The sequence below is a fragment of the Ciconia boyciana genome, chromosome 8 (assembly GCF_034638445.1).
Source record: "Ciconia boyciana chromosome 8, ASM3463844v1, whole genome shotgun sequence".
NCBI classification, from domain to species: domain Eukaryota; kingdom Metazoa; phylum Chordata; class Aves; order Ciconiiformes; family Ciconiidae; genus Ciconia; species Ciconia boyciana.
Genome location: NC_132941.1, coordinates 59708853 through 59727593, shown reverse-complemented (window position 1 = coordinate 59727593; position 18741 = coordinate 59708853). Strand labels below are relative to the sequence as shown.

The window sequence follows — 18741 nt, the reverse complement described above, 5'->3', positions numbered from 1 at the left end:
ATCCATTTACATGCTTTGGACTAAATATGATCCCAAGACATGTTCTGAAGTTATCATTTCCAACTGGACCATCTATTTTGCAACATCAACAAAAATCAGATACAATGTGGAAGAGGAAAGAAGTGCCAGCACTGTGTTAATTACCCCAGCACGCAGATAAATATCATTCCCAGTCAAAACTTAGGGGTCATTTAAGTACTTATTTAAATTGTGTACAGAGATAATGTGAGCTGGGACTCAGACTAATGACTATGTGTAGACCGGTGATCCCCAACCTTTTCTGACCCTGGACAATAACTCGCTCAGCATTAAGTGTTGTGGGCAGCATCATACTTTACTCTCCCTAATGGCCTTCAGCTTTAACTTTTTAATTTCCTGTAGGTCTCAGCAGTATGAGAAGGTCTCCCAAGCTTTTTGTTGCTCACTAACCCGTGAGCCCTGGACTGGGGACTCATGAGTGAGGGCTGGTGGATGAAGTATTATCTGACTTGGCTGCTGATTTCCCCGCTTGTTATGGTTTTTGGGGGTGGGATATGGAGCCTTGAAACCCTAACTGCTCGTGGGCTTCTCTTCTTTTTTTGTAGAAACAAAGTTAATACCTGTGACTCCGCTTACAGGTGCGCACATACACGCACACATACACACGAAGCCTCCAGGCGTACCACCAACAAAATTACGTGTCCTCGAAACATCTGACAATTATTTCTGCTTTCTCATTTAAATCCAACAGAATTGCCAGGGCGGGCGGATGGGGTGGGAAATAAAGAACTTCCCAAAGTGGCTGGCAGCAGGACAGGCTGACTGAGAGCTTCCTCCACGGCAGCACGAGTCCGTGGCCGGCTCCACGGCTGCCCCCGAGCCCCCGCCAGCCCCCCGCGCCGGGGCACAGGTGGGCAGCCAGCCCCGCCACCCGCCCTGCGCGTCCCCTCCTCTGCTGCACAACGGAAGGGGGCTTCTTTCCCTTGCTAAATATAATTAATAATACTAACAATATTAATTACGTTATCGCTATTGTTATAATTAACATTAATCTGAACACAATAATAGTAATATTTTTCACATAACACTAGTTAATAATGCCTATAGAAGTTCCCTCCTGCCCACAGCTCCCGTAGAGAGCGAGCTCTCTCCCCTCTAGAAGTACAAACAGTGAGGAATTAACGCGACAGCCATCTCGGGCGGGAGGGGACCCGAGGCCCGGCTCTCCGCTGCCCCCGGGGGGACCCGGCCTCTCCGCTGCCCCCGGGGGGACCCGGCCTCTCCGCTACCCCCGGGGGGACCCGGCCTCTCCGCGCCCTGCTCTCGGGCAGGACCGCCGGGAGGGGGGGGCCCCCAGCGGCGGTAGCCGCTGCCCTCCGCGGCCACTACCCCGGGTGACCGGCCACGGCACGGCGGGCAAGGGGAGGCGAGGCGGCCGCCCGCCCCGGCGGCGGCGGCGGCGGCGGGGAGGGGGCGAACCCTGCCCTCTGCCCTCTGACCGCCGCGGAGGCCGCCGCCGCCGCCGCTGGCAGCATGGGGAAGGCGGAAGCGGCGGAGCCGGCCCGTCAGGCCGGGCGGCGGCGGCGGGGGGGGAGCGCGGCGAGAGGCTGAGGCAGGCGGGAGGGCAGCGCCGAGACGGCCGCGCCGGCCGCGGCAGCCCGGCCCCACACCCCCGCCAGGAGCGGGGCGGCGGCGAGGCCCCCCCGCGCTGCCCGCCGCCCTGAGGCACCGCGCCGCGAGGGGCAGGGGGAGGCCGCCGGCGGCCTGCGGGGCCCGCGCCGGGCCGGGCCGCGCTGAGGGGGGCCGCGGCGCTCCGGGCCGGGCCGGGCCGGACCGGGCGGCGGAGGGGCCCTGCCCGGGGGATGCCCTGGGGGCGGCGGGGAGCCGGGCCGGCGGCAGCGGCCGGGGGGGAGCGGTGCCGGCGGGCGGGGGGAGGCCGGGCGCAGGAGGGGAGTAGTGTCGGTGCTGCGGGGGGACCCTGCCGCCCCCAGCCATGGAGTCGCAGGTAGGGCTGCGTGGGGAGGGGGAACCTGAGGGCTGGTGAGAGCCACCCGCGGCGAGGAGCGCTGGAGGAAGGACCACGCTGAGCCCCTGACAGGTGTCTCCGCCGTAAGTGCCCTTACGCAGTAACTCGAAGACTTACAGACTTTGTGTTCGTTATTGCTGCTGCGATCTTCAAAGATGATGTTAGCAGAGCAAGCCCAGAAGTGGTTCCCAACTCACGTGCAAGTTACGGTCCTCCAAGCCAAAGGTCTGAAGCCAAAAGGTAAAAATGGCAGCAACGATGCCTACACCATCATACAGCTGGGCAAGGAGAAGTACTCCACCTCGGTGGCCGAGAAGACCCTGGATCCCGTCTGGAAAGAAGAGGCCTCCTTCGAGCTCCCTGGATTGCTCATGCAGGAGAATCCAGAAAAATACATCCTGTACCTGATTGTCATGCACAGGTCACTGGTGGGGCTGGACAAGTTTTTGGGACAGGTGGCGATAAGTCTGAATGATATATTTGAGGACAAGCAAAGAAGGAAAACAGAGTAAGTGATGGTTGGATTTTTTAATTATAATTTGTATTCCTGGTACACTTGCACTTGGGGGGGGGGGGGGGAATAGTAGTCTTATTATCAACGTACTTTGAAATGAAACTAGGATGTTTCTCTCTTCTGTGGCGTGTTCAAAGGCCCTAACATATACAGTTATGTCATTGTGGCCTGACCTCTTCCAGAGAAAAGTTTACTGTAATCACAGTGGTCGCCCTGCACAGGGAAGGACTGTCAATAACATTAACATTTTTTGACAAATTCTTGTGAGCAACATGGACTCATTACAGTGTTTTTCTAAAGATTTTTCTTCGTTCTGCTCAGGGCCATATCCCCATTCAACTCCTACCTCAATTGGAACCATGTATGAGACTCGGACTCCCTCGAAGCCTGGTGTCGTTCTCTTTAAAAATGTTTTCCTTCAATTGCTGCAACCAAGTGTCTTTAAATATTTTATAGTTATGTTTTAGTGGTCAATGAACTGTGACTTAATGAAGGCTTACCACAGCAGCACAGTGCTTTTCTGATCCTGATTAGTTTTAGGCCGCAATCCTGCAGGCTGCTCTGTACAGCAGGCCTCAACAGAGAAGACTGAAGAGAAATTTCTGCTGTTGTAGTAGCCTCCATCATTACCTACATAAGCCTTTGTCGAATAAAATTGCCATTTGCCAGCAAATTCTGGCACTGGAATGCAAAAAAAAAAAAGAAAAAATATAAGCATCACAGCAGTTTATTAGGCTAAACTGTAAACGTATCTAAATGTCTGGGTTTTTCAACTAAATTAGTAAAATTGTTTATAACTTCTAGTTAGGACATGGTTGCACGAAGATGTCTGGTACCAGCGTAATTTATCCCCCAAAGTGTATGGGAATAAACTGTAGGTTTAAGCGTACTGCAGGCACGCCTGTGACTGCATGGTTTGTGTTTGTTTTAGCTATGCTTGTCCCACAGAAGTAGTCCAAGAACAGCATGGAGACCTCCAAGCTAGCTATATGTAGGCAGTGACGTGTAAGTGCTGACAAATCTTTCTGCAGTGGTTAAAAAGTTCCTGCCCCAGGTGCCTTTCCTCCTCTAGTGTCTCTTCAGTAGAGTAGAAAGGCTCCTGTGCCCAAATCTCAGCTGTTAAAATTAAAGTCTGGTATTTCTTCTGTTGGTGATGGTGGGTCTATGGTAAGATGCTGGACTTTGCATCGAAGTGACGAAGAGGCTGGCATCGTTTGTCTGTCACTGAGCATGCTGGGGAGGTGTTAACCTCCAGCAGAGTTGGAGCGGGCAGTTGGAGGCAGAAATCAGTACAGCAACACCAGCCAGGTCTTGTTGATCAGACAACTATTTCTGCAGAAACCATCTCAAAACCTGGTCCTGCTTATGTGCAGTGGCTGAGGTTGAAGGAGCACCAAAGACAAGTCAAAGCTGTCTTTGTCCTGGTGTTTGGTATTTTTTTTTTGTAAACTAAATTTTTAGCAAAACAGTATGTTCACTAACCATGTGATAGGGAACAACATGTCCGTGCAGAATCTCTTGTGGGTTCATGGTCTGAAGTATTACACTTTTTAATTGCTTATCTTTTTAAGGACAGACCAGTTATCTTGATGCCATACATGGTAACGCCTGTAGCCTTAGGGTCTTAATTTCTATTTACACTTGATTCAAGAAGTTTCAATGCTCTTTAGACATGCATCTTAAATATTCTTTAATCATCAGTTGTAATTATCTTGCAAGTCATAGGCAACTACTTTAGCTTAAACACCTAGCTGCTCTACAGAAAAAAAGGTGAATGAATGAAGTAGAGATGCTGCTAACTGTAAAAACTTTGTAAGCCTAGGTAGAAATATGTATTCAGAAACTGGAGGAAAATATGTAAGTTATTAATGTGTTATTGTGAGTAACAAAAGCTCTTTTCCCTTTGTGGAACCATATGCTTTTGCAGCAATTTTAGCAAAAGTAGTATTGAAGTCTTAGAAAATTATTGCAAAAATTTGTAAGTGGGGTAATTAACATAGTCCTTGTGATAGTTAAATAAACATTCAGATCTCTTCAGAATTTTTATATTAAGTTGTGCTTAGCAGGGCTTCATAAGTGTTCTTTATTTTTTCATTTCTTTCTCTGAAGTGTGAGAGAGGAACTCACACTATGTAAATGTGCAGCGGTGCTTCCCTAGACCACCGCTGAAATTACCAGGGCTCCCTGAGAAAGCTGCGCTCTGCCTGCGAGCTGTACTGCAGAAGATGGGGGCCTATGGGGAAATTTTTACAAACAGCCTAAGTCCTATTTTCAGAAGTTACTCGAGCATTTAAGATTGCAAATCTTATTAAAAGTTGATGGGTGTTAGGCTTCTAGAGCCAAACAGCCGCACTTGTAGCAGTCTTATATATGTGTAAAAGTGCAGATTGGAGGTTAGTGGGGTTTTGGCAGCACATACTCAATGTCAATTTAAATTCTTATGAGATAAGAGCCACCGAAAGTCCAGTTCTCTTGTCAGTGTCTTTAGGTGCTTAGAAACCTAGAAAATGTACTTTTCAAAACTCACGTTTGAAAAAAATAATTCAGAGTCCTTAAGCGTTTAGATGTTTTTGAAAAGTTATCAGGGTTTTCTACTTGTATGCCTTCGTGGAATGCGTGCATGTTGTTGCTGACTCCTTTAAGCATTAGTTGGAGATGTGGATGCAATATTTGTACATGTATGTGGGAGGAGGGCAAACTTTCAAGAATATATTTGCAAATGCGATCTCAAACAAAGCGCTCTTTCTTTTTTCCTTTTATTAAATCCTTTTTGATACAAAATATTCCTAGTCCTGTGTTGGCAGTAAACTAAGGGTAATATATTTGGACCTGAAGACCTTCTAGCCGTGACTATGGTGTGGGAACTGAGATACCCAGTGCCTTTCAAGACCAAGTCCAATGTCTTTATTACCAAAGCATTCTGATGGTTGAAAGCTATATTCATTGTTTCAGAAACACTAATCTGTTTTATTAAGCAATGTTTTTACTTTCAAATATGTTCAACAGGCTTGTGGTGTTATTAAATCCAGAGTTATTTTCTCATGTTGATGTAACCTTAACATTTCTTGCTTTGTTTGGGGATGAATGAGATCCAGTTATTTGATGAAGTGTCTATTGGTAATATTTCTACTTTTTAATATATTTAATAGCTTCCTCTTTCCAACACAGCTGTACATATGGTGCTGTAAGAGACAGACTCAAGAGTCACCAGGGTATTGCAAAAAAGATATTTAATATTCTGCACAATGCTGAACCCTGTCAGCAATTCCCTAGTGCTTTTTTAGTAAGGAGGTATGAGAAGTGAAGGCTACCAGCTGATTTTGAATTCCTAGGAAGACCGTGGGGTGTGTGACATTCAGCTTTTTGTATATTTTTTTTAATTTAATATTTTATAATTTGAAAGAAATAAATTTAAAAATTCACTGCAGCTTCAGAAACATTATGTTAGGAAAAAATAATCCTTTTCTCTGTATAGCTTTTTTTGTTATTTGTCACACCTTAAGAAAAATTCTCTCTGCAGTAAAGTTTTCAGGCAGAGGCCTCATGACAGGATTTGTGCATCTTGTGTTCTAATAAACTTGATTCCACACAATATTTAATGAAACAAAGCAGTATATTTACTATAATTTGATAGTGAAAATTTTGTACGCACCATCACACAATGTCCTTTCTCTTTCTTTCTGAAACCGATGATTTTTCGAATTCTCAAAAGTGAAAATTCCTGGATCGGTTAGATCCAGATGTGGCTCAGATGGTCCCTTACTAGGTCTCTTCCTGAAGCCTCAGCCAAAGCATTTGCAGGATTCTAGTTCGTTTTCTTTGTGTATTGGTGCAAAAGTGCCCGTCACACTGTGCTAGCTTTGTAAATCTGTGTCTCTGGCATTTCTGCTGTAGTTGGAAGTGGACAGGCTCTTTTGCTTCTTCTGCTCTTTTCTCCAGAGTTGAAATCTAGGCTCCAGATGCTGAGAGATTTTATTGAGTTTTTTTAATGGTTCAAAAAGCTTGGGAGATACTGCTTTATTGGAAGTATATTTAGCATGAGTTTTCAGATCTTAGATTTCTGACATGGTTTTATTTTTTGCAGTAAAATCCTGTGGGTTTTTTTAATTCATCCTGAGAAATACATGGCAATTTTTTTGGTCTGCTGTTGCAGAAAAAATATACCTCTCTTGCTCTTGCAGTTTAAATGTAAATGATGATCAATGAGTGTGTTGTTTCAAACCATATATACATTTTTGTAATAATTTCAATTCAGTTATAATTCATAGTTGCCTCAATACTGCTGATGATCTCACAATGCATAACATCAAAATGAATTTTTGAATTATTGTGGAATAAAAAAATAATCATTTACTGATATGTCTTAATTCACTAAAGTATTTTTCAGTAGTTTTTCTTAATGACTGTGCTTAGTTTTTTTTCTCCTGTGTGCTAAATGAACACAGCAATAGAAGAAAAAGTTTCTGTTAGCTTTCACCATGATGTTTCACTATGAGGGTGGTGAGGCACTGGAACAGGTTGCCCAGAGAATTTTGGATGCCCCATCCCTGGAAGTGTTCAAGGCCAGGTTGGATGGGGCTTTGAGCAGCCTGGTCTGGTGGAAGGTGTCCGTGCCCATGGCAGGGAGGTTGGCACTAGATGATCTTTAAGGTCCCTTCCAGCCCAGACCATTCTATGATTTGATGTTACTTATTTCATTGGCATTTGCTTCATCCTTGTTCTCTAGTTCCACGCTATTTATTGTCCATTCCTTTATTAGCTCTCCAGGAAAGCTGATTTAAGATGCAACACTTGTCTGGAATGTTATAAATTTGAGGGGGGCAGGCGATGATAGAGTTATTATTTCTTAGGGAGATTTTGTTGGAGGAGACATTTTTTATTTGTGACTTAATTCCCCTTTTTCCTGGTTTCTGTAATACCTCAACAGTCCCCCCTTCCCCCCAAATTGCAGCAGTGTTGTAAAATTGCTTATTTGAGCATAATACAGTGAAGGAATCTTGGCCTTATCTAAGATGCTTCTCCTCTGCTTACATCGATCATATAAAATAGTGAAAACAAGCTTCTCAGCAAACAAACAAACAAAAATAATTAACAATTGACCACGATCAATACCCCTGTGTTGTAAGCACTTATGCTTTAGTGATGCTGAGCTTCCTGAAAGATAGGAAAATTGTGTGACCTCCTCCAAATTAATGTGAATTCCTCCTTGGCAGCCTCCCTCTTGGATATGGACAGGTTCCCCCTTCGCCTGCCTCTGCCCTGTCCTCTTTCTCATCTGTAGCAGCATAAGCAAGAGGCAGGCGCTCGAGTAGGCGGCTTCAAATACAACTTGAATTATGAACAAGCAACCAACTACTAGTACACAGATAGTATGACTGTCAAGGACTCAGTGCTTGTTAATGAATAGTGCCTTTTTAAAAATAATTGTACAAAACATAACACATTCTAAACATTATTTACTATTTTTGAGTCTTAAATTTAGTTTAAACCAGAAAAATGTATTTTAGGTGATAAAACTAAATAGTAGTGGAAATGGCAGGCTGTAACAGAAATTATCAAAATGTTGTGGTTAAAGTAAGAGAAAAAACTCGTTCCACTCTAGTCAAAAGTGGGAAGAGTAGTAACTGCGAAATTTGTTAAAGGCGCAGTAATAATGAGCATCCTGGAGGATCCATACGGATTTGTGCTGCTGCTTTCATGGTACCACTCAGTAAATGTAAAAAAAAAAAAAAATCAAACAAAGAAAGTTAGTAGTGAGGAACAGAAGAGAAAGATGATTATGGGGGAAAACAAAAAGTTGTGCCCAGTTGTAGCTTTATGGGATTATAGCAATATTTTCAGATAACCTAGTAATATTCCCAGCATTTACATTTTGACAACAAATGCAAGCACATCCTCTGAATAAGTCATAATTCTGAGTCAGAGTCTGAGTGCCATCTGGATTGAAATACTTCTCAATTTTCTGTGCACGCACACATGCTTGCGCACACACTCAAGTGAAATAACTGGCCTTAATTCTCATACCTTCAGTTCTTTTGTTTCTAAAATAAAAGTTTTCACACATAGTCTTTAGCCAAAATAATAAGTCAACTAAGACCACTTAATTCCTTTGATTCCAGCTGATGTTAGCTAACCCCTTAGTAAGGGTGTTGGGATATGTGTCAGTTCCCATATGTTTTGTGGTGTTACAATGTCACTCTGTAATATTTATTTTTAAACTCTACTTTGTATATCTCATTTCAGTTGTCTTCCAGAAAGTAATAGTATTCATCTTTGTGAATGTCATCACTTATTTTAATAAATAATCTGTTTTCTTCTTCATTTCCCCTCATACACGATGTAGTCTGTGGTCAGCCCCTTGCCTTAATTTTCCTACTTACTGACTTTTGGCAGATTTATCACAAAGCATACTTCTGCATTTTTCAAAGTGCATTTGCTGCTAATGAAAATGTTAGACGGTTCTGGCCTTTGGATGTTGGTTTTTTTATCCATTAGCTGTGGATATTTATGTTAGTGGGATTTTGCGAAGCAAGTTTTTTCAGTGTATCTAGCTTGAACATAGTAATCTAAATGAAGAAGTACTTCTTTCCCATGACAGCTGATGGACACGTTCTATCATTGGGATTTTGCTGGTCTCTTATGGGGGTAGTTTTAGAAGTACCTGCTGGTGTAGAAAATTCTCCTCATCACTCTGTAGCAGATTAAAGTTGCTTAGCGGATCAGGATTGCTGATTTTACCTGTAAAATCACGGTTAGAAGCCTTGTGGATGCTGTGATGATTACGTGTTTTTTTGCAGAATTCCTTCAGTAATTTGTGAATGAAAATCAAGATTTTGCAAAAATCTTTGGGTGCAATCTAATTATTTCAGCAAAGCAAAATTAGATCATCTCAATAGATGTTTACTGGTAGAGTGAAGACAGAGTGGCTTATTTCAGAAGCAGCAAAATGAGTGGGAAAATTCCTTTAGTACTTTCCATCTTCAGCACTGGCAAGAAGGTGGGGTCAGAAGGTCATCTGTCATGCACAGGTTGAATGTGCTGGCTAGAAGACTTCTAATTCCTGTTGAAATTGGTGGACAAGTATCCCAGTGGTTTTGGAGGCTGTTAAAGTTTTACATATATAATTAAAATGTAATTAAAATTACATAGTAGTTTTTCTTACCCATACTGTTACTATTTTTCTAACCCATACTGTCAACCTATCCTGCTCACTGTTACATGGTTAGCAGAACAGGTTGAGTGATGCTTCTTCAAAGAAGAGGGAGGGCTAAGACTTGGAACTGTCAAATTCTGTGGCAGATTTGGAGGATAAGACACGACAACATCAGCTTCCTTCTATTAGGAGAAAAGAAACAAGATACTGGTTTCAAAATATTTGTTGGATGCAGGATGAAGGGTGCAATGAGAATAGTAATAGATAAGCAAAAGTGAGTTGGAAAACCAAGTTAATGGGAAAAAAATGAAATCAGAAAAAGGGGAGGAAAAGAACAGTTGAAGAAATTGTGTTGAAAATGTAAGTATGTTTGTAGATCACTAGCTATTTAGATGGAATAGGCAGGCCAGAATTTTGTAACTTGCTCATTTATAGTAACTTATTTCAGTTTTCTTCTTCACTCTTCCTGTCTATCTTTACTAAGGTAAAAGGTGCAGTACTGCTAATACTACACAATTTACTTTAATAGTATGCAGAAGATGGTTATTGTCTTTCTTAGAAATAAGGGAGTTTGCTTTTTCCACCCCTAATTGTAGGTACGGCCAAAATTGAGTAATTTTGTCATGGTTAGAAAATAGCCATGTTTCTTCAGATAGGGGTTTAGTTTTTCAGGGCTGACTGGTCAGCAGGATTTTTCCTGTTCCGCCTTGAATGTTGATCTTCTCTTTATGTATTCAAAAAAATTGTCAGCATACAGAGTGGCAATTTATATAATATTACAAAATAAAAATGATCAGAAACCTGTGCAAGACAGGCAAAGCCCATTAGCACGCTCAAAAACAGATGAGAAAAAGAAGCAAGGGTTGTTCTGATGGAAACCATAGGGGAAAAGTCAAAATTAGAGGGTGTATGGAGGACGTTGTCCTACAGAACATTTGAAGGTGAGAGCAAGAAGTATGAATGTGATTCAGAAGGCAATAGTGCTTCCTTTGAAGTTGGGAAAATTTGCCAGACTTTGTACAAGGTCTGTTTAAATAAAGACTGTCTGCAAGACTGGATGTAATATTTGGTTATTAAATAAAAGGGCATCTGCTCTCATAAAAGCCACCCTGTTTTGTTCGTGTATGTTATTGGCTATTTTCCTACTTTGTACAGGCTTTCTATAGAATAAGCTCATGGCAGCCTGACAAATGGAGCATTTATTGTGGCTAAAAGTACTGTAAACAAAACCAAAATAGCAAGTTTTATTGGCTTTTATAATACATTACAATTTTTTAAATTGGCAGTGGTATAGTGGAATTTAGTATTTTAGGACCCAAATGTTGTTATCTGAAAACAGTGGACTTCATTTTCCAATTTTTTTTTCTATTATATACAGCGCTGTTTTTTCTATTTGTTGCTCACGCCCATGTGTTGTAGAAACAGATTCTAATAAGAAACATTTACAGACTCAGTTGCTCATTCACGTTCAGCTCCACACAAATGCATTGCCTGCATTTCTTCTCATCTGTTTAAAAAAGTAATTATTCGCCTTTGAATTTGAAGAAAATCATGATTTGAGTCTGCTTCTCATATTGTCTTGTTATGAGCTGAAGCATATGGAACGTTCATTATAACTAAAACAAGATAAACTCTCCAAGGTAACAAAGAAACCTCCTTGAAATGCCTATGAAAATTAAATATCTGTCTTTTATACAAAGATTTGATCCAGCAATCATTATTCAAATAGAAATTCCACTGAAGTCCAGAGGAATTTTGCTGGAGTAAAGAGTTTATGATTAAATTCTGTTGGAATCAGTAGTAGTGTTGAACCTGGTCCCAGCAGGTATGAGATCCAGTCCCTTATGCCGTTCTGTTATCTTCCTAGGGTAAGGGGAGTTTCTTTTTTTCCCAGCTGAACTTATTTTTAGTGTCAAGTTCTCCAAAGTCTACTTTGAAAACAAATGTACAAGCTGCAAAGGCAATGTATTAGTTGTGTGCTGGAATTCTCTCCTTCAGACCTGGTGAATGTCAAAATAGTCTGCGGAGGTATGCCGTTAGCAGGTGAGTACTGGTAGTGACACAGAGTGGTTGTTGATTCATGATAAGAATGTCAATAATTGAGTTAAATTAAGGGTTTTTTTAAAAGGCTTTCTTCCACACAGCAAAAGCTTAAGAATTTATGTCTTGATACTGTTCTAAAACAAGTTAGCAAGTGTCATACATCAGTTAAAGTTTTGGTAATTCCTAAGTAGAAACATATGAAAATTCAGCAATCGTATCAGAGATACACTATTAATGTTTGAGACCTGTGAGGGGAGGAAAAGAGGGAGAAGGAGAATATGTTTTCTTACAGTGTAGGCTGAGCCTTTAAATTTGAATGTCAAAAGGTGAGGTCCTCTCTGCCTATTAAGTCTCTTAAAACACTCATAAGCCTTATTCATATTTATGTTTATGTTTAGTGTCTGTCTTAAGGAACCACGGGGAGGACTTTCTCAGTTTCAGGGTGGTTTTCAGTTTGGGGGTTTTTTTCTGCACAGGCAAGATCTGTCTGAGCAAGGGCTTGCTCATTATGCCTGTGTATTGTTTTTATTTTTTTAAGAGAATATATGAACATATTTACTTTTAGAGAAGAGTTTTAAAGAAAGTAGGCGATCTTGTCTTCCAGTTTTTGCAATATTATATATCACAAAAAAGATTTACTCTTGGTTCTGTTGTGTGTGTGTTTTCTGTAACAACTCTATAGATGACTTAAAGTGTTTCTGGAATCAGTTACCAAGAAGTGAAATGTTATTAACTAAAAGGAAAAATGATCCATCTTCTTCAGGCACATAACATATTTCAGGTTTTGCATTTCATTTAAAATACATAAATGAAGTTACCTCACAACAGAAGAAAAACTTTCTTCCTAAAGGTTTAATTGTCCTCCTGCCGGTTTGAACTTCTGGATCTACTGGTCTGGATTCTTGTTGTCCAGTGCCAGGACAGAGAAGGCCTGATATTTCTTAATTATTCTGGTTTAGTATGGGATATAAAACTTTTTGGACATCACAAAGCAACAAAAAAAGTCATAATACTTTATCCTTTAAAAAGTCATAATATCTTTATCCTTTCATTATTTCTCTGGCAGATCACTTTTAGAAGTACTTTCTCAACTCAAAAAAAGTATCTCTGCCTGAAAATTTTATTTCAGCTGTCACCTTTGAAAATATTTATGAAATCTGAAAGGAAATTGAGGGTTATTTTTCTCCTTTCCTGACCTTGTTTTCTGTATTTGGCAGTATTGAATAATGTATGTATAACTGCATGATCAATTTTGCATCTGTGCTGATAGGCAAATTCATTTCTTAGTCTCCAGTTCAAAAGTTACTTCATCGTGATAATGCACTGTTGTGCTAGCATGTGTGCATGCATTTCTCCTGACAGTGGGTTTGGAGCACTGCTTTTGAGCTGGTGGATCTGAAATATGCCCTTGTGCCCGTTTTGAAATAGGAAAAGGCTATTGATGGTGGGTGTGGAGAAGGGATTGTCTGTCTGTCTGTCAGTCATTTATTTAGGTGAAGGAAGATTGAGCCGTAATTCTGCAGATGCTTCCGTGGGAACAATGGAGCACAATAGGGAATGAATAAGATGCTTGGATAATGATAAAGCCTTTATTGGACCTGGCAAAGAAGCACACTTGGCTTTTTGAAACAGACGATCACACCTTTGATCTCTTTTCAAGGAGAGGGGGTTTATGTCATGGTTCCAAAGCCTGTGGAAATATTTCTGAAGTTAATCCTACTGGTGACCCGCAAAAGAAGGGATGGCTGTTAGATACACCTACACACTCACCGTTCTGCCACTGGTGCTCATGGGGTTACTGTCAACATTAGTAGGGGTTGCAGCTGCAGAACTGAAACGATGGTTGACTATTCAGGGGTCCCAGGTATTTATTTCTTTGCTAGTGCTAGTGCAGTTGACATAAATCTTAACCAGTGGTTAGAAGGAAGGAACAGAGGGGGAAAATGTTTGCTAGTGTATAAACCTGAGTGAAATCAAAGGAGAAAAGGTTACTAGATGAAATATTTGCCACATATTATACATTTAGGTAATATGCATCACGGCTAAATAAAGGCCACTTGAAAAATATCAAGTGTTCCTTTAAATAGCAAAATAGAATGTATTTGTATTTATAATTAACATTAGATACAAATTCTCCTTCGGAAGCACATGTGAGCCCATTAGCTTTGATGAAGTTTAGTAAGCTTCCACAGAGTTGATTTTGGTTCTCAAAATAGGTGAACACTGCAAAGAGCTTCGTGCTTGCTAAGTTGTTAAGTTTTCTCCTCAAAAGCAAATATAGACAAAAAAGTTTTTCAGTACAGAAATTTTTTAATTTTTGGAATGGAATTTGGTTTAATATTTTAAATTATACTAGCCAGATACATTAACCAACTAACCAGAGTTTAATGACTAGCCTCCAGAAAACACAACTTAACTTGCTCTCTTTCTCCTTTAAGGTGGTTTCACCTAGAGTCCAGACAAGGGAAGAGAACTAAAGACAGAGGAGAAATAAAGGTCAATATTCAGTTTATGAGGAATAACATGACAGCAAGTATGTTTGATTTGTCAATGAAGGACAAAACCAAATCCCCTTTTGCTAAGCTAAAAGACAAAATGAAGGGTCGAAAAAACGATGGGACATTTTCAGATACATCCTCTGCAATCATCCCAAGTACTCACATACCTGATGCAAACGTAGAGGTATGTAGTGGTGAAGTACAAATGAAATCAAAACCAAAAAAACCTTTCCTTTTGGGACCTCAGCGGCTATCCTCAGCTCATTCGATGTCAGATTTAACGGGATCGCACGTCTCCTCAGAAAAAATGAAATCCAGCACAGTTGGCTACTCTCATCTTTTCAGGCGTCAGCTAGAATCTTTTGGGTCGGTTGATGAAGGTGGTAAGTAAAAGTCATGACCATTATAATTACAGTTCACTGCTATTAGAGCATTCAGAAGTCCGTTTCTTTAGTTTATGAAGCAATTACAAGGCCAAAAAGTTAAGAATTATTGCTGGCCTATTTTTTTTTTCACTTCCATTAGTTGGTGATAACTCATAATTGCTGTTTCTGAGCATAAGAAATAACTTATATTGGTTATAATGTATGGTAATTTAGCATTTTTCTTCTTATGTCCTCATTTGAGAGTATGTTGTAGTGAAGCATTGCATTCTAGATGGAACTCTAGGCAAAATAGCATCTTGTGAAAAATAAAAGTCTGTTTAAAAAGTTGAAAACTATCACCAAAGCTTTAAACCTGATGTATACAACGAACTGAAAATACTTTGCATTGTTCAATGTTATTATGCAGCTATAGACTGTCGCTTTCTGGAATGGCACGCTAGTCATAGCTGTCTTCTTTGTAGAACTTAGTTTTCACACAGAAAACAAAAATTTGCTGTAGTGTCTATCCATAAACATTTTTGAACCATGAAGTCAAGGCCACAGCTGTTGATTTCTTTTTTTTTAAATAGCTTAGTTACTCAGCAGTGTTTTGAACTGAGACTCAATTGCAAAGCTTCTAGACCTAAGCTAAAATAGGTTCTCTGCATGTCATAAACTATGATATAGTGTCTCATTGATAATATACTAATGACAGATTGTTTGCAGGGAGTCTAAAATCTCCACATAGAAGGACATTAAGTGTTGATACTTCTAAAATGAACCAGCTTGACAGCACAGTTGATGAAACCGCACTTGAAGCACAAAATGACCCATTTACCAATGTGAGTGCTTCGTTACCCCAAAAATTTGCTACGCTGCCAAGACAGAAGAATCCGTTTGAAGAAAGCCCAGCAACATGGGATCAAAACATAAGTCTGTTTTCCAAACCTGTCGAAATCAGAAAAGAAATTAAAAAAGAGAAAAAAGAGAAAGTTAGTCTTTTTGAAAGAGTGACTGGAAAAAAAGATAGCAAGAGGTCAGATAAACTTAGCAATGGGGGATCAGACAGTTCTACTGACTTGAAATCACCTAGTGCATTTGGTGAAACTCATCAGGAGAGTTTTGATTATGATTCGACTAATCCGTTTATGACAAACTTCAAGCCTACAAGCATGTTGCCATCTTCAAGGTAGGTTTTTGCTGTATTTTGATCTGATATCTTGAACATGTTATATAAATGAAAATGTGAAGTGTTGGGGAACACAATCTTTGTGCTTTATATACTTTTATATCATTGCTTATCTGTTTCTAAGTAAAAGTTATGAACTTTTTATATAGTTTGATCTTTTTTTACTTCATTTTGAAGTTACATTTATATTACTAATTTGTACTGTGAATGTTCTTGGGTACTTGCATTTGTGGAAGACCTTGTTCGTGCTTCAGAATGGGTTCTTCCTGAAAGTCTTCTGCTTTCACTGAACATTCATTGCTAATGATTACACTGCCCTAAGTCAAGGTTTTAGAGGGAAAGGCTTCAAGGCTAAGGGAAAGATGAAATGGAATAAATAAAAGAGTGAAGAAAATGTGAGTAATGAAAACACATCCTGTGGATGTCACCATTCAGGAAAAAAATAGATTTAGATTCTATACGTTAAAGCACAAGAATTGAAGACTGTTCTGTTTCTAAATGGGAGCACCCACATGGGCACTTATCACGCTTGAATTCATTTGGCTCACTGTAGCTTTGCTGAGTTCCTATGTATTCAAATTGTTGCACAAGGCAGCAGTTTATGTGCTAAGCAGAGTGAATTAAGTTACAGGGGCTGATAAGAAACTTTGATTTAAATAATCCATTTTAATCTTTGTTTGTCTATCAACAGTTAACTTGTTTTCCTTAAAAAAAAAAAAAAGCGTATCCCACAGTTTGTTTCCTTTCTGGCTTTTGTTTGCTAGTGAGGAAAACACACTCTCTTTATATGTGTATATATATATATATATATATACACACACACACATATACACACACACATACCACATATACTGTTCCCAATAGATAAATATCTAAGCAGTTATTTAACTTTTATTCATTTGCATTCTCATTTTTTTTCTGTATATTAATGCCAGAAATTAGCAGTCCTTTTTTTTTTCAAGGTAATGATTCATTTCTATTTAATGACTTAAATTTGGTAGAAATTGAATTTAAAATTAAAATGCTCCAAACTGGAATTTTAAGGTTGTAATATAAATCACCATTTTAAATGGAAAACATGGTTCTAACAAATTTGCCATTTCCCTCTCTATTAATTCCTTAATTAATGGCACAGTAGTATTTTCTTTAAAAAAAAAAAAAGTAATTTGTTTCTTGTTATCTTGTTCTTAAGATTTTAAAACAGATTGATCTTATTGTATCCCAGCTCAGTTTTATTCATAGGTTAGAATGCACGCACTCCTGATTTAAACTTATAATCATTTTCTCAACAAAACTAATCATGGATGTGAATTAGATAAATGAACTGAAATGGAACTGCTATAGAAAAGATTCAGTTGCTAGAAGCTCATACAGACTTCAATGAATTATCTTCTTAGCATCTTCTAGGAGTCAAGTCATTTCCTAGTGTCTTAAATAACATGTTTACAGACAGAGTCTTAGAATATTATTTATTTAATAAAGGATTTCTCTAGATTAGAGTAAGGTTAGAATGTAGCTTGGTTTGTCAAAAGTTAAACTTCCATTTAAATAAGCTCCTTTAAAGAGAAGTAATTTAAATAACAATTAAAATTACATAGCATTTAATTTCTTTAAAATGAAAAAATGTATTCAGGCAGATGCTAGATATAAGTAGTGAAATCTTTTGAAGTTCTTGAATGCAGCAGATCTTGATAAATATAAATCTGTAACGGTAATCATGATGGACTTTTTTTTTCTTTATTTTGTAATTAAAAAGCTCATCACAGTGCCCATTCAGAAGGACTCTAGTCATTTGTTCCCCCTCTTTGTGTGAGTCTCTTTTACTAGTTCTTGACTTTTATGTAAACATAAACTTTTGATAAGACAAATAGATACTCTGATTTTTTAAAAAAGCCAAAAACAGTAAACATTTTGACCTTTTCTATAAGACAGCTATTATGGAATAATACCTAGCATGCAATAATTTAAATTAGAAGCTCTCGATTTTTGTATGCTCCAGTATTATGTTCTGTGAGAATCCTTTAGAATAAGTTCACTTTCTTTCAAATGTGTCTTGTACAATGATTTTCTTTTGAAGTAGAAACTAATACAAAATGTGCATATTTAATAAGTTTACAGTTTAAGTTTACCTTTTATCTGTGGAGGATTTGTTGAATAGAACCCATTTTTAATTTTTCAAACTAGTAATACTGTGAAGAAAGAATTGTATAAATCTGTGGGCACAAAATAAATGAGGCTGAGTAACAAATTCAGTATGCAGGAAGCATACACAGGGAATTCAGACTTTGGAGTTGCTTTTTATTTACTCAACATGCTATTAAGCTCTTTTGGATGGCTCATTTGGATGGTTCATTTCCGCAAGTGAACGAGGCAGTATCTTTTTATTAAGGTGTGTCCAAAATCAGTGTTCTGGTGTGGATGAGGAGTTTGCTTTGCAGGTGGATCTCCCAGTTAACCCCACTCAGCTAAGCCTTTGTTTGAGTGATGGAACGGTCCTGAGGCATGTGAACTGGATTCCTGTCTGATGAAACTCAGCTGGAGGATGTACGCCAGGAGCACGCTGTAGCCACAAAAGGGTTTTCAGTGCAAAGTAGAGATAGTGCAAAGTTGAAGAAAAAAAACCCACAGCAGCCCTCTTCCCCCACACTCAAAAGAATGACCAACCCCAACTCCTTCAGGTGCAGAGTGTGAAGGTCATGTTCTTAGCACCGATTAACCTATGTCTGTAAAGTTAGTGGGAGTCTTTTCAGTGACTTTGGTGAGCTTTGGGTCAGGCTCAAGTCCACCCTAATTAATTGTGTTTGGTAATGTTGACTAAGCAGTAATGATGTGCAGGACAGCAGCTTGTAACATCTCTAACTGATGGCTAGGTGAGTTGCAGAACAGAGTTGCTGAATAGCTGGAATTGCTGAACAGAGTTGCTGAATAGTTGCTGAAAATGCTAACTGGCTGTATGCATACTCTGTCACTAATT

The 18741-nt window shown here is 39.6% G+C and overlaps 1 protein-coding gene across 1 annotated transcript in view; it reads left to right on the top strand.

Moving 5' to 3' along the window:
* The first annotated feature begins 1386 nt into the window (after positions 1-1386).
* The window catches only part of RAB11FIP2 (RAB11 family interacting protein 2), a 35458-nt gene continuing 18103 nt past the window's right edge, over positions 1387-18741 (top strand). The window contains exons 1-3 of the mRNA XM_072870527.1: positions 1387-2513; positions 14154-14596; positions 15305-15767. Of these exons, the coding sequence (XP_072726628.1) occupies positions 2161-2513; positions 14154-14596; positions 15305-15767 (1259 nt within the window). The 5' untranslated portion in view covers positions 1387-2160. The remainder of the gene's footprint in view (positions 2514-14153; positions 14597-15304; positions 15768-18741) is intronic.